The sequence below is a fragment of the Dromiciops gliroides genome, chromosome 4, assembly GCF_019393635.1.
Source record: "Dromiciops gliroides isolate mDroGli1 chromosome 4, mDroGli1.pri, whole genome shotgun sequence".
In the NCBI taxonomy this organism is placed as follows: domain Eukaryota; kingdom Metazoa; phylum Chordata; class Mammalia; order Microbiotheria; family Microbiotheriidae; genus Dromiciops; species Dromiciops gliroides.
The window spans coordinates 373,792,921-373,811,448 of NC_057864.1; the positions used below are offsets into that span (position 1 = coordinate 373,792,921).

At 38.2% G+C, this 18,528-nt stretch overlaps 1 protein-coding gene across 1 annotated transcript in view; it reads right to left on the bottom strand.

Annotated features, from left to right (window-relative positions):
• MAP3K5 (mitogen-activated protein kinase kinase kinase 5) overlaps positions 1–18,528 on the bottom strand; it is a 316,674-nt gene that overhangs the window by 42,090 nt on the left and 256,056 nt on the right. Inside the window, exons 19-20 of the mRNA XM_043962348.1 lie at positions 10,732–10,889; positions 5,283–5,460 (exon numbers count right to left, since the gene is read on the bottom strand). Coding sequence (XP_043818283.1) covers positions 5,283–5,460; positions 10,732–10,889 — 336 coding nt within the window. The remainder of the gene's footprint in view (positions 1–5,282; positions 5,461–10,731; positions 10,890–18,528) is intronic.

An 18,528-nucleotide genomic window follows, 5' to 3' on the forward strand; every position in this document is an offset into this window, starting at 1 on the left:
AGCTCTACTCATCATTTGTATAATTTTCCAAACCAAAATATCCCTCCATGGCCACGCCTCCCCTATATGTGTTGTCTTCACGGTAAGAAAGTAAGGTCCTTGAGGGCAGGTACAGTCTTTGTTTTGTATCTGTATCTCCATGAGGCAGCATGGTAAGCACTTAACACCTGCTTTGTTTGTTTTTGGCAGGGTTAAGTGACTTGCCCAGGGTCACACAGCTAGTAAGTGTCAAGTGTCTGAGACCGGGTTTGAACTCAGGTCCTCCTGACTCCAGAGCTGGTGCTTTATCCACTGCATCACCTAGCCACCCCTTAACCTGCTTTTTAATCCATTGATTCATCATAGGACCATAGATCTGTAACTCTCAGAGACCTCTGTGGCTGTCCAAGCTGAGCATTTTACATATGAAGAAACTGAGGTCTAGGGATGTTAACTGACCTGTCTAAATTTACAAAGGGAGCACTCCTTCCAGCTACTAGCCCTCACTGGGACCTGGCTCCCCCCTACCTTCCCTGAAGCCTTCCCTGCATAGCCATTCTCTCAATCACTGGCTTTATGCTCATTCCCCTCACTCTTCTCCCAACCCAACTGGCCCAAGAAGGAGATTCAGAATACTTCTTGTCACCAACAGTCACTTTTCCACTCTCCATTAACTACCAATTGATAACTTGGAAACATTTGCTCCTTTGAAGTTCCCTCTATTAAAAAAGCTCTACCCGGGGCAGCTGGATGGTGCAGTCGATAGAGCACCGGCCCTGGAGTCAGGAGTGCCTGAGTTCAAATCTGGCCTCAGACATTTAACACTTACTGGCTGTGTGATCCTGGGCAAGTCACTTAACCCCAATTGCCTCACCAAAAAAAAAAAAAAATTAAAAAAAAAAAAAAAGCTCTATCCAATCTAGGTCCCCCAACATCATTAAGAGAGGGAACGCACCTATCTTATCACCTCCTCAACTTCTGCCTTTGTTCTAGGGAATGACATCAATACTGATGCTCCCATAAAGTCCCTGACCTCCCAGTTCCTCAGTCTTTAATATCATGACCTACTATTTCATTCCAGCTCAGTCATGCATAGGAATGGTTATGCCTTGGATCTTACCACGACCCACAAGTGTTTCATTTTCTTAATCTGACATTTCTCTATCATAAAACAACCTCCTTTGCCTCATCCCTCCTAAGCTAATTCTTCTCCCTCATTGAAGACCTTCAATCCCTTTACTTCTAAGTCCTTTTTTTCAGGACATTTTCCCTGCTCTGATTTCACTCGCCTTCCTTTCCAGCCTTGTTCCTATGGTTAGTCAATTCAATTACACACTAGCCTCTACTCTCAAATCCCTAAGCCCCTGGTCCTATCACTACTCATCTCTTGTTAAACTTCAGCCCTGGCATACTCCCGCCATCTTCATCTTTTATTCTTACTCACAGACTCCTGAACAGAGCTAGAGGAAGCCCCAGCACCATGCGGACTGGATGCATTAGAATTTGTCATTTAATCTCAACTGGACACTCACTCACCTCAACTCACTGTAACAAAGCAATCATTTTCTTCCTTTCCATTAATTTCACACCTCACTCCACACAGAAGCTCTTCCAAATCTTGTCTCTCCCCAAGCTTCTTAGTACTTCCCCTTCCCTCTTTCCTCTTAGCTAAGGATTTCGCCTTAGTTTATGAGAAAATAGGGTCATTTGACCTGACCTTCTTCTTTTCCCTGTCTCTTCATTTAAAAACTCCTTGACTTCATCTTTTATTCCTCCCTGTTTGTAATCTTTGACAATGAGGCAGTCCTTCTCCTTGCCAAGGCCAAGCCTCCTATATCTGTGCTTGACCCCAACCCCTAGTCTTCTTCAGCATTTTGCAAGTTCCATCATCTTCTGTCCCCTTAATTGTCAACATCTTATTTATTGATTCCTTCTCTACCATCTTCATACATGCCCAAGTTTCCCCCATCCTTAAAAAAAAATCTTCACTAGATCCTACCATTCCATTAAGCCACTGTCCTTTATCTTTCCCTTTCTCAGCCAAATTTCTAAAAACACCATTTGTCTTCATTCTCTTTTCACTCACTCACTCGACTTTGCAATCTGACTTCAGACCTCTTCACCCGACTAAAAATACCCTCTTTAAAGTTACCAACAATTGCCAGATCTGATTTTTTCTTTCTGATCCTCATCCTTCTCAACCCATCTGCTCCACCAGACACTGATGACCATACTTTCTTCCCAGGTACTCTTTCCTCTCTCCCAGTTTTCCTATATTTCTGATGGCTCTTTTCAGTCTCCTTTGATGTCTCATCATCCATATCACATCTCCTGACTCTGGGTGTTCCCCATGGTTCTATATAGAACATACCTTATATATTCTCTGGAACCTTCTCGGCTGCCCTTAGTTTTATCATCTCTCTGAACATGATTTTCAGATGCCTATATCTAGTACCTATTTCTCCCCTGAGTCTCAGTCCCCCATAAACAACTGCTCAGTAGATATTCCAAAATGGATGTCCCAAAGACATCTCAAACTCAACATATCCAAAGCAGAATTCATGATCTTTTCCCTAAAATCCATTTCCCTGGGCAGTTAGGTGGCACAGTGGATAGAGCACCGGCCCTGGTGTCAGGAGTACCTGAGTTCAAATCTGGCCTTAGACACTTAACACTTACTAGCTGTGTGACCCTGGGAAAGTCACTTGACCCCAATTGCCTCACTTTAAAAAAATCCATTTCCCTTCCAAACTTTCCTATTTCTGTCAAAGGTGCCACAATTCTTCCAGTCTCCCAAGTTTGTAATCTTGGTGATATCCTTAACTCCTTACTTTTCTCACTCCACATATCCTATATAATTTGCCATCTTGTCCTTTCTCCTTCCAAAACATTTTCTACCCTTTTATCCTACTCATTTTGGGGAGTGGGCAGGCCAATGAGGGTTAAGTGACTTGTCCAACGTCACACAGCTAGTAAGTGTCAAGTGTCTGAGGCTGGATTTAAACTCAGGTCTTCCTGAATCCAGGGCCGGTGCTTTATTCACTGCACCACCTAGCTGCCCTTATTCTACTCATTTGAAGAAGGGGTAGAAAATGTTCTGGAGGGAAAAATCTCCTTAGTTCAAGGCATTCATCACCTCTTACATAGATTACTGCAGTAGCATCCAAATTGATCTTCCTGTCTAAAGATCCTTCTTGCTCTGGCCTACCCTACTGCTGTCAAAGTATTTTTCCTTAAGTGCAGATCTACCTGTATCATTCCCCTACTCGATAAACTCCATGGGCTTCCTATTGCTTCTAGGCTAAAATACAAATTTCTGTTTAACTTTTAACATCTTCTACAACCTGGCCCCAAATTACTTTTCCAGCCTCACTGTTCAGTATTCCCCTTCCCACACTCTGTGATCCAGACAAACTGGTCTTCTTGGTTTCTGATACAAGGTATTTCATTTCCCTTCTTTGCAATGGCCATCCCTGCATACCCTGGAATACACTCTCTCCTCTCCTCCCCCTAGAATTACACTCTTCCTTCAAGATTGATCATCTAACTGTTGGTGCCTTCCTTCTTAAACCACCTTATATTTAATAACTACTTTGTTATTAATTCTCTTCATATTTGGGGGTTTATACTAATATATGTATATGTAAATATATGTATCTATATAAGTATATATCTATGTCATATAGATTTATTTAAATATATTTATATAAATATATAATACACATATAAATATATATAATCATATATAAGTATAAACCCCAAAATATAGAGAATAAATTCAAAGTAATATATGTACACATGTGTATATATAAATGTGCATGTATGTAAACACACACATGTATGTATACATACATATATATATAAGAACTTCATGCTTTAGAATATAAGTTCCTTAGGAGTAGGTATTATTTCATTTTTGTGTGTGTCTGTGCTTAATAAATATTTGTTGAATGAATGATTGATTGATTGAAGTATCAAAGATGAACTCGAACCTCTGTCCTCTGACTCCAAGGCCCAAGCTCTTTCCAAAGTACCATGCTACCTCCATGAAGAAATCTTTAAGAGTGGTTGGCCATGATATACCTCTAGGGGAAGGAGAAAGGAGAGAGTTCCCCAAGAAAACGGCTTCAAAGGGATGTTATTTCATTGTACTGTTTGTTTTGCAGGGCAATGAAGGTTAAGTGACTTGCCTAGGGTCATAGAGCTAGTAAGTGTCAAGTGTCTGAGGCCGGATTTGAACTCAGGTCCTCCTGAATCCAGAGCCAGTGCTTTATCTACTCAGCCACTTAGCTGCCCCCACTGGACTGTTTTTTAAAAACTTTTGTATAACTGAAAGCCTATTTATCATTTATTTTTATTCAATTGTCAGAAATGTTTTTGAAGGTGCAGCAGGTATTTTCTCACATCTGAAGCTTAAAAAGACATGCTATTTACAGAACTCACAATTACAAGAATAGTTTAAAGTTCTATTTAGTGCAGTCTGGGTACCAGCTACAATAAGAAAGCACTGAATTACATATTTTTTAACAGGACTTACAGCAATAGGATGTTAAAGACATAGCGCTGCCAGTTTTAAAGTTTATAATTAGACTTGAAACACCATGCTATGACACTATGGTTTTCTGGTGTTAAAGGACTTCTTAGGTAATGATCTGCCCTAATTTCCAGTGATGAGTGGGGACAGGTGAAAGTTATTAATTTATAATTCGATTTTCAATCGTTTTAATCATGTCTGACTCTTCATGACCCCTTGTGGGGTCTTCTTGGCAGAGGTACTGTAGAGGTTTACCATTTTCTTCTCCAGGTCATTTGATAAACGAGGACACTGAGGCAAGTGTCCAGGTCACATGGCTAATAAGTGTCTGAGGCTGGATATGAGCTCAGGAAGATGAATCTGCCTGACTTCAGGCCCAGCATTCTATCCACTGTGCCACCTAAATTGATAATTTATGAGACACTTTATTCAACTAGGACTCAACTTAGACTCACCTCTAGTTCTTTCTTCCTTTTTAAAAAAAAAAAGGTCATGGCCTTAGTTCCACTTGGATCAGAACAGGAACTTTCACCTGTTTCATTCATATGTGGGCCTATTTATCCTTCCTTAGACAACCTGGTGGCTCCCTGCTCCCAGGCACTCCCATTTTAATACTAAACAGTGCAGCTCCCCAATTAGCTTTGCCCACTATAGCTCAGAACTCCTTATCTCAAGTGATCCATCACTTGTAGCCTCCTAGGTATCTGGGATTACAGGTGTGTACCATCATGCCTGCTGACTCACCCCCTTTTTCAATGCAGGTACACACCTGAAAGTTTAGGCTGTGTCTTCTTCTTTTTGCTAGAAACTTTTAAGAACTCATCAATGAGCAAATCATTGGCACAGGCTCTTTTGTCAGGATCTGGTTCAAAACAGTGCAATATGAAAGCCTTGGCCTCTGCTGACATAGACTCAGGGATCTCTGGGTGTATCTTGAACATCCCCACCTAAAAGAAACAGAAAATAAAACCATAAGCTTTACCCCTAAGTGGGATGACATCTTACCTCCTATGCATAGATCTTATTCATTAAATCCCCTAACTGAAGAATATCCTACTTTTATTTGACCAAAGATTCACAGAACAATTAGTGAAGCTGGTAACAGACCCTGATATTTATGTCAAAGTCATGAGTCATACAAATTACTTCATTTTTCTGATGCAAAGTGAAAGGTACTATGTACAAAGTAACAGCGAGATTTTAAGATGATCAGCTGTGAATGTCTTAGCTATTCTCAGAAATTTAATGATCCAAGACAACTCTGAAGAACTTATAATGAAAAATGCTATTGATCTCCAGAGAAAGAACTGATGGTGTCTAAATACAGATGGAAGCATATTATTTTATTTTATGGAGTTTTTTCTTTTTGTTTATATTTTCTTTCACAACACAATTAATATGGAAATGTTTTCATGACTACACATGAATAACTTATATAGAATTGCTTGCCTTCTCAATGGGAGGAGGGAAAGAAGAAGGGGGAAGGGAGAGAATTTGGAGCTCAGAGTTTTAAAAATGAAATTTAAAATTGGTTTTCCATGTAATTGGGGGAAAATAAAATACTAAAATAAAAATTTAAAAAATTCATTCTCTCAAAGTCATTAAGTCAGTGTTCTGTCCACTAGAATTTATTGTGAACATCCTAGATTCCTGTGAAACTCTCACAAATGAAAGTTAAAATAGATAAAAGAATTTGTTATCAAGAATTGATAAATATTTTATGTACCTCACCTATTTTAAAAGAGAAATATGCCTTTATTTTATGCTAGTTTGAATTTTTCCTATTATTTCTCCAATTATAAGCTTTGTTCTTTTTACTTATTGATGTTTTTATACTTTTGATTCAGGATACACTATTTCTTTTTTTTTTTGGTGAGGCAATTGGGGTTAAGTGACTTGCCCAGGGTCACACAGATAGTAAGTGTCAAGTGTCTGAGGCTGGATTTGAACTCAGGTCCTCCTGAATCCAAGGCCAGTGCTCTATCTACTGTGCCACCTAGCTGCCCCCGGGATACACTATTTCTAAAGTAGTCCTATTTGAGTTACAAATGCATTACATGTTCTCTCCTCATTGACATTAAAAAAATGACAAGCTGGGATGCCAGGAATAGGAAAACCAAATAGAGCATAGAGTTCATAAAGTAGATAATGTACTAAGATTGTTTGTCAACAAGTTTTGTTGTCAATCACAGGAGACATTAAAATGAAATATTTGCTAACTCCTTTATAACCTATCATTATGATTAGCATATTCTATATTAGAATACTGTCTAGAGGGGGCAGCTAGGTAGCACAGTGGATCGAGCACCGGCCCTGGATTCAGGAGGACCTGAGTTCAAATCTGGCCTCAGACACTTAACACTTACTAGCTGTGTGACCCTGGGCAAGTCACTCAACCCCAACTGCCTCACCAAAAAAAAAAAAAAAAAAAAAAAAAAAGAATACTGTCTAGAGACTAAGTTGTTTATGAAGAGACAGGAAGGTATCCTAACCTTTATAAAGTAGAGGTATTGCAACAAAGCTTTTATATACATACATGTATATGTTTATATATATGTATGTATGTATATATGCACATATATGGGGATTACAACAAAGGTTTCATGTAATATGTATATAAAGGCTTATATATACATTCATATATACTGTATGTGAATATGGAATATATAAATATTATATATATGTACATATGTAAAGTAAATCTCTTGGCTGTCATAAGGAAGCAGGATGGTGTTATCTGGATCAACGTTGATGTGTTAGGCTAAAAAACTGGAGTCCAGTTTTAGTTCTACTATTAACTTGCTTTTCAGAAATCCCTTCCTTTCTGGGACTTAGTTTTTTCATCTACAAAATGTGGGTGTTGGGGCTATAATATCTTAAATAAAAACATTAAAATGCTGACAAATTCAGATGAATGGAAATGACCAATCAAGGTTCCAGAGAAAAGAGAAAACATTTAGATCTCCTAGGTTGACAAATGGTAGACAATGGGTGTGGAATAACGAATATACTGTCAGACACGGAGACTTTGTTGATTGGGTTTTGCTTAAGATTTTCTCTGCTAGGAGGAGGGATTAAATGGTAAGGAGGACAGGATGTGGCATATACTGGGAAATAACTGGGAGGAATAAATAAAAGTTAAAGGGAGAAGGGAACAGAAATATTTTACTAAAGTATTGCTAAGACCTTTTCTAGTTCCTACTGTCTATGAATATAAATATAAATTTCTGTTAAGATATACTACCCTCTATGGTTGGAAAAATTCAAAGATTACTAAAAGTTACCATTAGATCAGATTATTCCCCATGAATTACAACCCAGAGGTAGAAGTCATATGACATGTGGAAAAATACACATGAAAATTTTCCCAAGTAGGATAAATTTCCCGCTGGAAAAAATAGCATAATATCTATCAAAAATCCTCATTTCTGTGAGACAGAGTAACAACACAGGTTTTGTTTTGTTTTGTTTTTTTTTAAACCTAGGGTCCACGTACTTAGATGGGAAAAAATTACATATTTATTGAAATATAATTGGTTTCCTTTGTAATCCCATCTATTTATCTTATGCATTTAAAAACATTATTCTGAGGTGTCTATAGGCTTCACCATACTATCACCATGGTACAAAAAAGGTTAAGAATTACTGACATGATAGATCAAGTGTTAGCCATGGAGACAAGAAACTCTGGGTTTAAGTCCTACTTCTGACACATATAGGGCATATATGACCATGGATAAGTCATTTAATATCTCAGTGTCCCTGATAATGCTCTTAAGACTCCAGAAGACTTGGAGATCTATACTAGTGAAGAAAGTTTCCACCCTTGGAGTTCTCCCATACTAATGAAATCATAGGACTGAGCACCTGCCACTATGCACTCCTCCCACCTCCCATCCCCCCTTCCAAATCCACTTTTGTAGAAGAATAGCAGAGAAGACATAGTGGAACTGTATGGCTATGGAATTTTCCCCCCATTTGTTTTATTTGGCAGGGTGAAGAACACAGAGAGAGCTCCACCCTTGGATGCAGGTCGGGACGGTGGTAGTGGTGTTTGTTAAAACTAGGCTAATCAGGCCTCTTCTTTCATGGGAAGAGGGACAAAGCAAATTTTGTGGGTCTACTGTTTTGCTACTGGAGTTCATGCTTTACTCCCCAAAAGAGTTATTGCTGGGACTTCTATGTCAGGCAGGATGGTGAAGGAGGGATAAAGAACAGGAGTTAAGGTTTCTCATATTACTAAAACGATAAAAATATTACTTAAAAAAACAACACCTTTGTCTTGAGACTACTGGTCATGAGAAATGATTACTTAAGCCAGGCAAGAAGGAGAAAATATTGGTTTTATTTATTTTATACTTGCAAATTACCTAAAGGGAAAGCTGGTGAAATATTTTTTGTTGGTTAATAAGTTCTGTAGGCTTAGCTATCGAGGGTAAATTTACAGGTTCTCTTTGTTCCCCAAAGAGCTCAACTCACTTTCCTTGTATCAATGTGTTCTTTATACTGCATTGCTAGAAAGGATGTTAAGGCTATATACATTTAATTACATTTCAGAACTGAGAAAATGAAGATATTGTAAAAAATAGCCAATATTTGTATAGTGCTTTCAGATTTATAATGTTTTTTCCCATAGCAACCCTGTGAAGTAGGTAATAAAATTATGATTATGCCCATTTTACATATGAGGTGATTAAAGTTCACAGAACTTAGGTCATTTGCCAATGTGACAGACTCAGTAAGCTGTGAAGATAGGACTTAAACTGAAGTCCTTCAACTCCAAAAATGGTGGGTTTTTTCTGACTCCAAGAGTAGAACCCTTTCCTTTTTTTTCCTCATCATTTTAAAATCTTGTTTTTAATGTATGGGATAAAATAAGTATTTCTATAACACAGTATAATAAAAAGATGATTGCATGTGAAACTGCAAATCTATTATATACGACTTGCTATTCCTTTAAAAAAATACAACAATGTTATCATGTAAAGTAGTACACTTTCTTAAAAAAAATCACACTCTTTCTGGAATGTTTCAGTGACTTGTTTAAGGGTACATGTACTGATGCCAGCAGAAGGAACCACAGTTTTAAGACTTGTATTACATACAATCAATCAATCAATCTCTCTCTCTCTCTCTCTCTCTCTCTCTCTCTCTCTCTCTCACACACACACACACACACTCTGTTTGCTAGGTCACAGACAAAAAGTTGACTTTAAATGGAACAAATCTTTTCCCCAAGATATTGACTAGATGATCAAAGTTGTTCTCTCCAGATTTTAGTTCAGACCAAGTGAAAATGGTGCTCACTCCCGATTAACTGAATAGGTCTGATTACCCAGATATTTTGCAGGTAGAGTGAAAATGGTGCTGATTTGGGAATCAAGCCAACTGGACTTGAATCCCAAGTCTAACACTCACTAGCTCTATAGCCCCAGGCAAGTCACCTAATCTCTCTGAAGCTCATCTTGGACACAGTACTCAGAATCAGGAAGATTACATCTCCCACATGGGTATTATGAGGAATGTGAACTTTGCAAACTTTAAAATTCAATGGACATATTAGTTATGATTATTGAATGCAATGGTCAAATAAATTGCAACTCCATAGGAATAAAAGGAACAGTAGAGGAAGCAGAAGAAATCTAAATTGTGCTACTTAAGGGCAGCAACCACAGTAATAGTTTTGGTAGAGTTTGGCAAATTGAAATCATAATTGAAATGAGCTCCTTTTTTTGTTTCCTGTAGAGATTTGACTTCTCCATACTATCACTGACTCTTGTACTCCACACACGAGTGAGTGACTTATCAATACGTCCTTCCCCAAATATGCATTAATAATATGCTGTCATACTAAGGTTGTATTATTTCAATCCAATTTTACCCCATCCACTGAGATTTTGAAACCTATAATTCCAAAACTTTCAATATTTCTTTTTTTTTTTTTGCAGGGTAATGAGGGGTAAGTGACTTGTCCAGGGTCACACAGCTAGTAAGTGTCAAGTGTCTGAGGCAGGATTTGAACTCAGGTCCTCTTGAATACAGGGCCAGTGCTTTATCCACTGTGCTACCTAGCTGTCCCCAAACTTTCAATATCTCTGAGATAGGTCTATATAATGCATACACACATACACACACAAGATATATAACCATAGATTTCCATGCATATGACAGTTTAAATAGGATATCACATGAAATATGGCATCAAAGAAGAATCTGACCTTGAACATGGCTGCCTGAGGTTCTCCCAGCTCATAAAATGGTGGTTTTCCTGTGGCCATTTCAATGATTGTACAGCCCAAAGACCATATATCTGCCGCTTTTCCATATCCCCTTGGTCCTTTATCTATTATTTCTGGTGCCATATATTGAAGAGTACCTGGAAATAGTTCAAATATATTTTCTATTGATTTCTAATGAGTTTATTTCTATAGTTATAGGAGAACTTGTAAAATGTGCTTTGAGTTTTAGTTTTCACCTTTGCTGGTCTTCACCTTCTACAGGGGAGAAAGAGGGCCTCACAATAGTACTATTTTTAAAAATTCTATTTATCAAAGGAATAAAAATGGATCATCAACATTATTTGGTGACAATGACATGCTCTCTCATTTCCCAGACAGTGCCAAGCAGGGCACCAACATGTTAAGTGATTTTCTCCCAAGTCCTGCAATATATCAGAAGCACAATAAAGAATGGAACTTGTTATTTCTTTCCTCTTTTTGCAAGTTTCATGCTCCATGAAGGTCTACTCAGATAATCTATGATGGGGAAAGACTTCCAAGGTGCCATGTTGAATTAATTTCAAATTCTGAACCTTTTGCTACACAAGCTATTTCAAAACATTCTGTTTCTTGACCATAGTGAAAGGTTTTTGACTATCTGAATACCTATCGCCAGTATATTTTATGAATCTTGTTGTATCATTGCCCAGTAGCATAAAAAACAAAATAAAACAACTTCTGCACTGAATTAAAGAAATTAATTTACACCTTTAAGATCCATGAATTAATTATCAATATAGCTAACAGCTTCACGAAATAATCAAAGCTCAACTACTATAATAAATAAAAATGAGCAAACTTATCCTCCAAAACCCATTTTCAGGGGGTTATCACTTAATCAGTACTTAAGCACTGAACTTGTCTCTTCTCAATTTAAATTGCCAAAAAACTAAGGAAAAGAACTTGCATGATGTTTGACCCAGATTAGGGTCCTGACTTTCCCCAAAGAGTCACATCAATTTAATAGAAGACCATCAAAATTAGTCTTTTCCTTCATTTCTTTGTTTTTGTTTTTTGCGGGGCAGTGGGGGTTAAGTGACTTGCCCAAGGTCACACAGCTAGTAAGTGTCAAGTGTCTGAAGCCAGATTTGAACTCAGGAACCCCTGAATCCAGGGCCAGTGCTTTATCCACTGCACCACCTAATGAAGGAAAAGAACCTAAGTGATAGCCCTTATGAATTATCTAGGTCTCTATATTTAACCAGATGGTGCTAGAGGGGACCAGAGTTTGATATCCACACTTTCATTCCTTATGGACCTAAGACAGAAAGAATGAGCTGATTTCAAACTGTATTAATGTTGATCAATTATTGAATTTGTTAGTCAGTAAATAATTATTATCTGCCTATTAGGTGGCAGGCACTGAGTTAAGTACTAGGGATACAATGGAAGGTAAAAAACAGCTTTTGCTCTCAAGGAGTGTATAGTCCTATGAGGAAGACAACATGTAAAAACATACAAGCAAGATATGGACAGGATGAACTGGAGATGATGGAGAGGGCAGGTTCTGGAATTAAGGGGATTGGGAAAGGCTTCCTGTAGAAAATGAGATTTTATCTGGGACTTGAAAGAAGTTAGGAAAGTCAGGAGGAAGAGATAAGGAGGGAGGCCAGTGAAAATACCAAGTAGGAGATGGAGTGTCTTTCTTTGAGGCACAGTAAGGAGGCCAATGTCAATGGATTGCATAATACATGGGGGTGGGAAATAAGGTGTAAGAACACTGGAAAGATGGTGGGTGGAGAGTGAGTTATGAAGGATTTTGAACACCAAACAAAAAATTTTATATTTGATCCTGGAGGTGATAGGCCTGCCCAGCATGGTGTGATGCATTAAAGGTGGCACTGTGCTGTACGAGCAAGGCAGAACTGCAGTAGCTCAAAAGAAATGGAAGATGTGCTAATTGAGAGAGACCACCCCAAATGTTCACATGGACCATGTGCGCCCGACCTGTGGTAGAGCCTTCAGCACTCATATCAGTCTGATCAGCCACAGCTGGACATACCATACCTTGACTCCAACATAGTGATGCCCTTTTGGTCCTCTTTGAGAATGAAGGACAACAACCAACCAACCAACAATAGTCCAGAGATTAAGAGATGAGGACCTGAACCATGGTGGTGGCAATATCAGAGGAGAGAAGGAAGAGTATAAAAGATATGTTATGAAGAAAATTGATGGGACTTGGCAACAGATGGAATATTGGAGTGAGTGAGTGAGTGAGTGAGTGAGTGAGTGAGTGAGTGAGTGTGTGTGTGTGTGTGTGTGTGTGTGTGTGCGTGTGTGTGAGAGAGAGAGAGAGAGAGAGAGAGACAGACAGACAGACAGACAAAGAGAAGAGAGGCAGATAGAGGAAGGAATCAAGAATGATACCAAGGTTTCAAGCCTGGGTGACTGGGAAGATGGTGGTACCCTGGACAGTAATAGAAGTTATGAAAAGAGGAAGAATTTTTTGGAGAAGGCAATGAGTTCAGTTTTGGACATGTTGAGTTTAAGTATCTATACAAAAAGAGGCAAAAGTCTCATTGCCCTACAAAAAGCAAATAAATATGTACAAAGCACTCACAATGATCCGACTTAAGCGATCTGACTTCATGCAACTTTTTTTAAACTTGTTTCTTCTCTCTCTGACTTCTTGCTCTCCTGTGATATGATTCTAATATTCCACCATCCTCCTCTGTTGGTCATCTTATGATAACTAAAATGGTCTGCCATTCCTCGTTGAATTTTATAGGGAGGGAAAGAGAGGCCAATTGCCTGATAGCATGTTAGGCCTTAGAGTCATTACCAACAACCTGGGCTCTGGATCTCATCTTTACATTTTGAAAATTTCAAATGTTTACTCAAGAGTGAGTGATCAGACTCCAGGAAACAAGATTCATGTCAACCATACCCACAAGAGACCGATTTAGAAACTAGTTGCCAACATAGCCATTTAAAACTGGCAAAAAGCCATTCCACTGATTACAGTACTTGAGCTCACTATTTAAGACACCCCTTTCAAGGTGAATAGAATTAATTATCAGAGGTTTTCTTAGAGAACATGGAAAAACTGAGCAAAGAGCATAAGATGTTACCAGATATTTCATTTAGTCTTTGGTCAACCCTAAAACTTTATGATTATCCCACTGAATTCTTTTCTAAAAGGGTACAGAATGTTACTGCCAGCCTGGGACAGTGAATGTCTCTCTAACTTTGATGATGCTATACAAACACTGATCTGTTTTAAACTCTGCTTTTTTTTCTCCTGGACTTTTCAGATCACCCACCTTTGTCATTCGTTCAACAACCACTGTTGTATTGGAAAGTGTTGGATTTGGATTCAGAAATCCAGGTCTGAATCCCGCCTAGCTCTGAGACTTACTACTCACTTGATGTTGGGTTAGTTCTCTCTCCTTTTGGGGACAATATATTATGATAGGAATAATAATAATAATATATAGGAATAATAGGACTAAGGTTGCTTACAGCTCTATATCCGATGCTTTATTAGGTACTTAATATGTATAAAGCTCTTATTTTTATGAATTCAATCTCTGTTCACTTTCTCCCCATCAAACCAACTACATTAAGTTATTCTTCTTGGCAGTCTTTTGCATCTAGCAACTGATCTGTGTTATACCTCAGTAATGACTTCGTTCATTATAAACTTTCTGATATTTAAAAAAAAAAATCACATTCCCAGATTTGCTAGTAAGACGTGCTCCAGGTGGGGTTTTATTCTACAAGTTTTGCTGAGTGTTGGAAAGATTTTTAAAAAGTCTGGTGGCAAGGTATAGGAGTAAAGAGATAAAGGCAGGAAGAAATTGTACACTTGTAAAATCATAGATTGTTATCACTGAACAGACCTATGCTATTAATGAAATCTTCCCTCTTCCCTCACCCTGGGATAAAGACCACTCCAATTTGGAAGATGAAGTAAATATCGTGAATCACAACCTGAAAATAATATTATTTTTGTTGTTGGGTTGCTTTTCAGTTGTGTCCAACTCTTTGTGACCCCATTTGGGTCTTTCTTGGCAAAGATACTGTAGTGGTCTGCTATTTCCTTAACCAGCTTATCTGACAGATGAGGAACTAAGGTAAATAGGGTTAAGTGACTTGTTTAGGGTGACACAGTTAGCCTGAGGCAGGATTTGAACTCACAATGATGGATTTTCCTCACTCGAGGCCTGGTACTCTATCAACGATTCCATCTAACTGCCCAATATTTATATTAATATAAAAGTAATATTAAGGGGGCAGCTAGGTGGCGCAGTGGATAGAGCACCAGCCCTGGAGTCAGGAGGACCTGAGTTCAAATCCAGCCTCAGACACTTAATACTTACTAGCTGTGTGACCCTGGGCAAGTCACTTAACCCCAATTGCCTCAGCAAAAAAAAAAAAAGTAATATTGCATATTTTATTATATTAATGTTTATGCTATATAAATATGAATTAATATTTATTATATCACATCTAATATTACTTTCATGTTTTGATTTATGTTCCTCACTTCATATATAATCTATACATGTGTGTGCATATATATGTGTATACATACACACATACATTTATATTCTAACAGAAAGTAGTAATACAGGGAGGAAGGATTTCCTAGTGTTGTTTTGTTTTGTTTATAAAACCTAGGAGAATGTGGTTTTAAAAGAACAAACACAAACTCTTTTTTTGTTTTGTTTTTTGTGAGGCAATTGGGGTCAAGTGATTTGCCCAGGGTCACACAGCTAGTAAGTGTTAAGTGTCTGAGGTCGGATTTGAATTCAGGTCCTCCTGAATTTAGGGCTGGTGCTCTATCCACTGCACCACCTAGCTGCCCCCAAACACAAACTCTTTAGCCCTGCATCATTACATTTTATTAGGAATAAAGTGCCTTTAATTAATTTTTTTTTTAAGTGAGGCAATTGGAGTTAAGTGACTTGCCCAGGGTCACACAGCTAGTAAGTGTTATGTGTCTGAGGCCGGATTTGAACTCAGGTACTCCTGACTCCAGGGCCAGTGCTCTATCCACTGCGCCACCTAGCTGCCCTAAAGTACCTTTAAAAAACCCTGAAACCCCTTTCAAGAGCCAGAAGCATGTCTCTCTCTTGACCTTCATCTTTAACCAAGTCTCTGGAAGATGGGAAGTCCTAAATGACTGGGCTAAAGTTTAAAAGTTCACCTTTAAGGGAAAAAACCTCAACTATTTTGTTTACATTATATTAATGGGCTTTTGTTATGTTTGTCCAGTGAAACTGATTTTTTTTTTACTGCAACGTAAGTGCAGACTTACAATGTAAGTTAAGATTACTTAACTAGAAGGAAATTTCAACTATCTAACCAACCATCAGGAAGGATAGGAATATTTTATTAATCTATCTAAATTTATATCATGAGGAGAATATAAAGTTTTATTGCTGTATACATATCACTGAAGTCCTAACACTTTGTGGTAGCATGGAGGATAACCCCAGGGGGGGGGGGGTCTTTATTTATTTATTTTTGGTTTTGTCTTTTTTGCAGGGCAATGAGGATTAAATGACTTGCCCAAGGTCACACAGCTAGTAAATATCAAGTATCTGACGTTGGATTTTAACTCAGGTTCTCCTGAATCCAGGACCAGTGCTTTATCCACTGCACCACCTAGCTGCCCCCCTAGGGGGTCTTAAAAGCAACCCCAGGAGAGAACAAGCTCTCATTGGTTCAACCAGTTGTACTTGAGTACAATTCTGGTGATGTAATTGCATGTCTGTTGTTTAAAGGCCAACTTAACAAAATTATAAAAGATTCATTCTAGATGCCCATCACATGCTAGTTTTCTTTTCCTTCCTTCTTTTCTTTAGTCAAAGGAACTTACAGGAACCCTATTTTGGGAAAGGGGGTTGCTGTCCACATCCACAGAAGAAGTGCTCATACCAATGAAATGTTGAGGTAAATATGTATTTACATCTATCACCTGAAAAATGAGATAGTTTTCTTTTTTGGAACATAAAAATTAAACTGTTTTAAAAGTGCTCATGTATAAGGAAAAAGACAACACCACTTGACCATCGTGCTTCATATAGACTATAAATTCCTTGAGGTCAGGTTTGCTCTTAATGTCCATAGCACCTAGCACTGTGTCTACTATGTGATTAGCTTTTTTTTTCTTTTTTGCGGAGCAGTGAGGGTTAAGTGACTTGCCCAGGGTCACACAGCTAGTAAGTGTCAAGTGTCTCAGACCGGATTTTAACTCAGGTCCTCTATCCACTGCGCCACCTAGCTGCCTCACTGTGTAGTTAGCTTTTTTTTTTTTTTTTTTTTTTTTTGCCGGGCAATGGGGGTTAAGTGACTTGCCCAGGGTCACACAGCTAGTAAGTGTTAAGTGTCTGAGGCTGGATTTGAACTCAAGTACTCCTGAATCCAGGGACAGCTCTTTAACCACTGCCCCATCTAGCTGCCCCTGTGTAGTTAGCTTTTAATAATTGTATGTTGAATTCTGCACTTAAAAAGAAAGTTAGCATATGTTAGCTAAGTTGACTTTTAACACGAAAGACAATCCACTACCTCCATGGGTTTTATTTCCAAATCCCATTTATAATTGATTACAGACCACAAATTCTCCTGCTTTTTTTTTTTTTTTTAAATTTCTCACCTGTTCATTCTGCTTTTGAAGGTTTTGTCTTCCCTCCTGCTTCCTATGACTAAGTTAGAGATGGCTCCTTTCCCTGCATTGCCTCATCCCAGGAAAGCTTCCCTCCTGTACCCAGACCAATACCCTCCTCCCCTATCTCTTTTTGAATTTGTGAGTCATTTCCTCTTTTTGAATTAAAGGCAGACAGAGTTATTTGTGTGGTGGGGATAGAGAATGAGAGCCACAGGGAGTAAACAAAATGATGAAAAAGGCAACTGTAAAAATAAAAAATGGGAAGTGATTAATGCATGAGTAAGAAGCTTAGCAGAGGGGCAGGGCTAAGGAAAAGAACCTTTCAGTAGCTTTAAAAGTGGTTATAGGTGGACCAAGAGATTAAAGGATTTCCCGAAAAGAAATGAGAGTGGCAAAGATGACTACAGCTTTTGACCTCAGGAGCAGAGGGCTAAGTTGTTGGAGTAGAGAATGAGGAGAGCGGTTCTTTTTTTTTAGGGAGCTCACTGATGGCTTGCTCCATTTCTTTTTCTAAGACAGGGCTATTTAAGTGTTCTATTTCCTCTTCTGCTAATCTGGGCAACTGAAATTTTTGTAAATATTTATCTATTTCACTTAGATGATCAGTTTTATTGGCTTTAATTGGGGAAAACGGCTTCTGATAATTGCTTTAATTTCACCTTCATTGGTGGTGTATTCACTTTTTTTTTTTTTTTTTTTAGTGAGGCAATTGGGGTTAAGTGACTTGCCCAGGGTCACACAGCTAGTGTTAAGTGTCTGAGGCCGGATTTGAACTCAGGTACTCCTGAATCCAGGGCCAGTGCTCTATCCTCTGCGCCACCTAGCTGCCCCCGGTGTATTCACTTTTGATGCTGGTAATTTGTTTTTTATCTTTTTAAAAAAATCAAAATAACCCCTGGTTTATATATTTTATTGGTCTTTTCATAATATCAGCTCCTAGTTTTATTTATTGGGAGGGCTTCTTTACACAGAAGTAGCTAATTCGTGTTAAATGAACATTTTACAAATCCACTTTTGAAACTGCCAAATGTAAAACATATTCATGTTCACGGACACAACTTATGAAAGCTGTAGAAAGCATTTTGTCCATCTTTTCTTACATATACCTGCACTCTAAA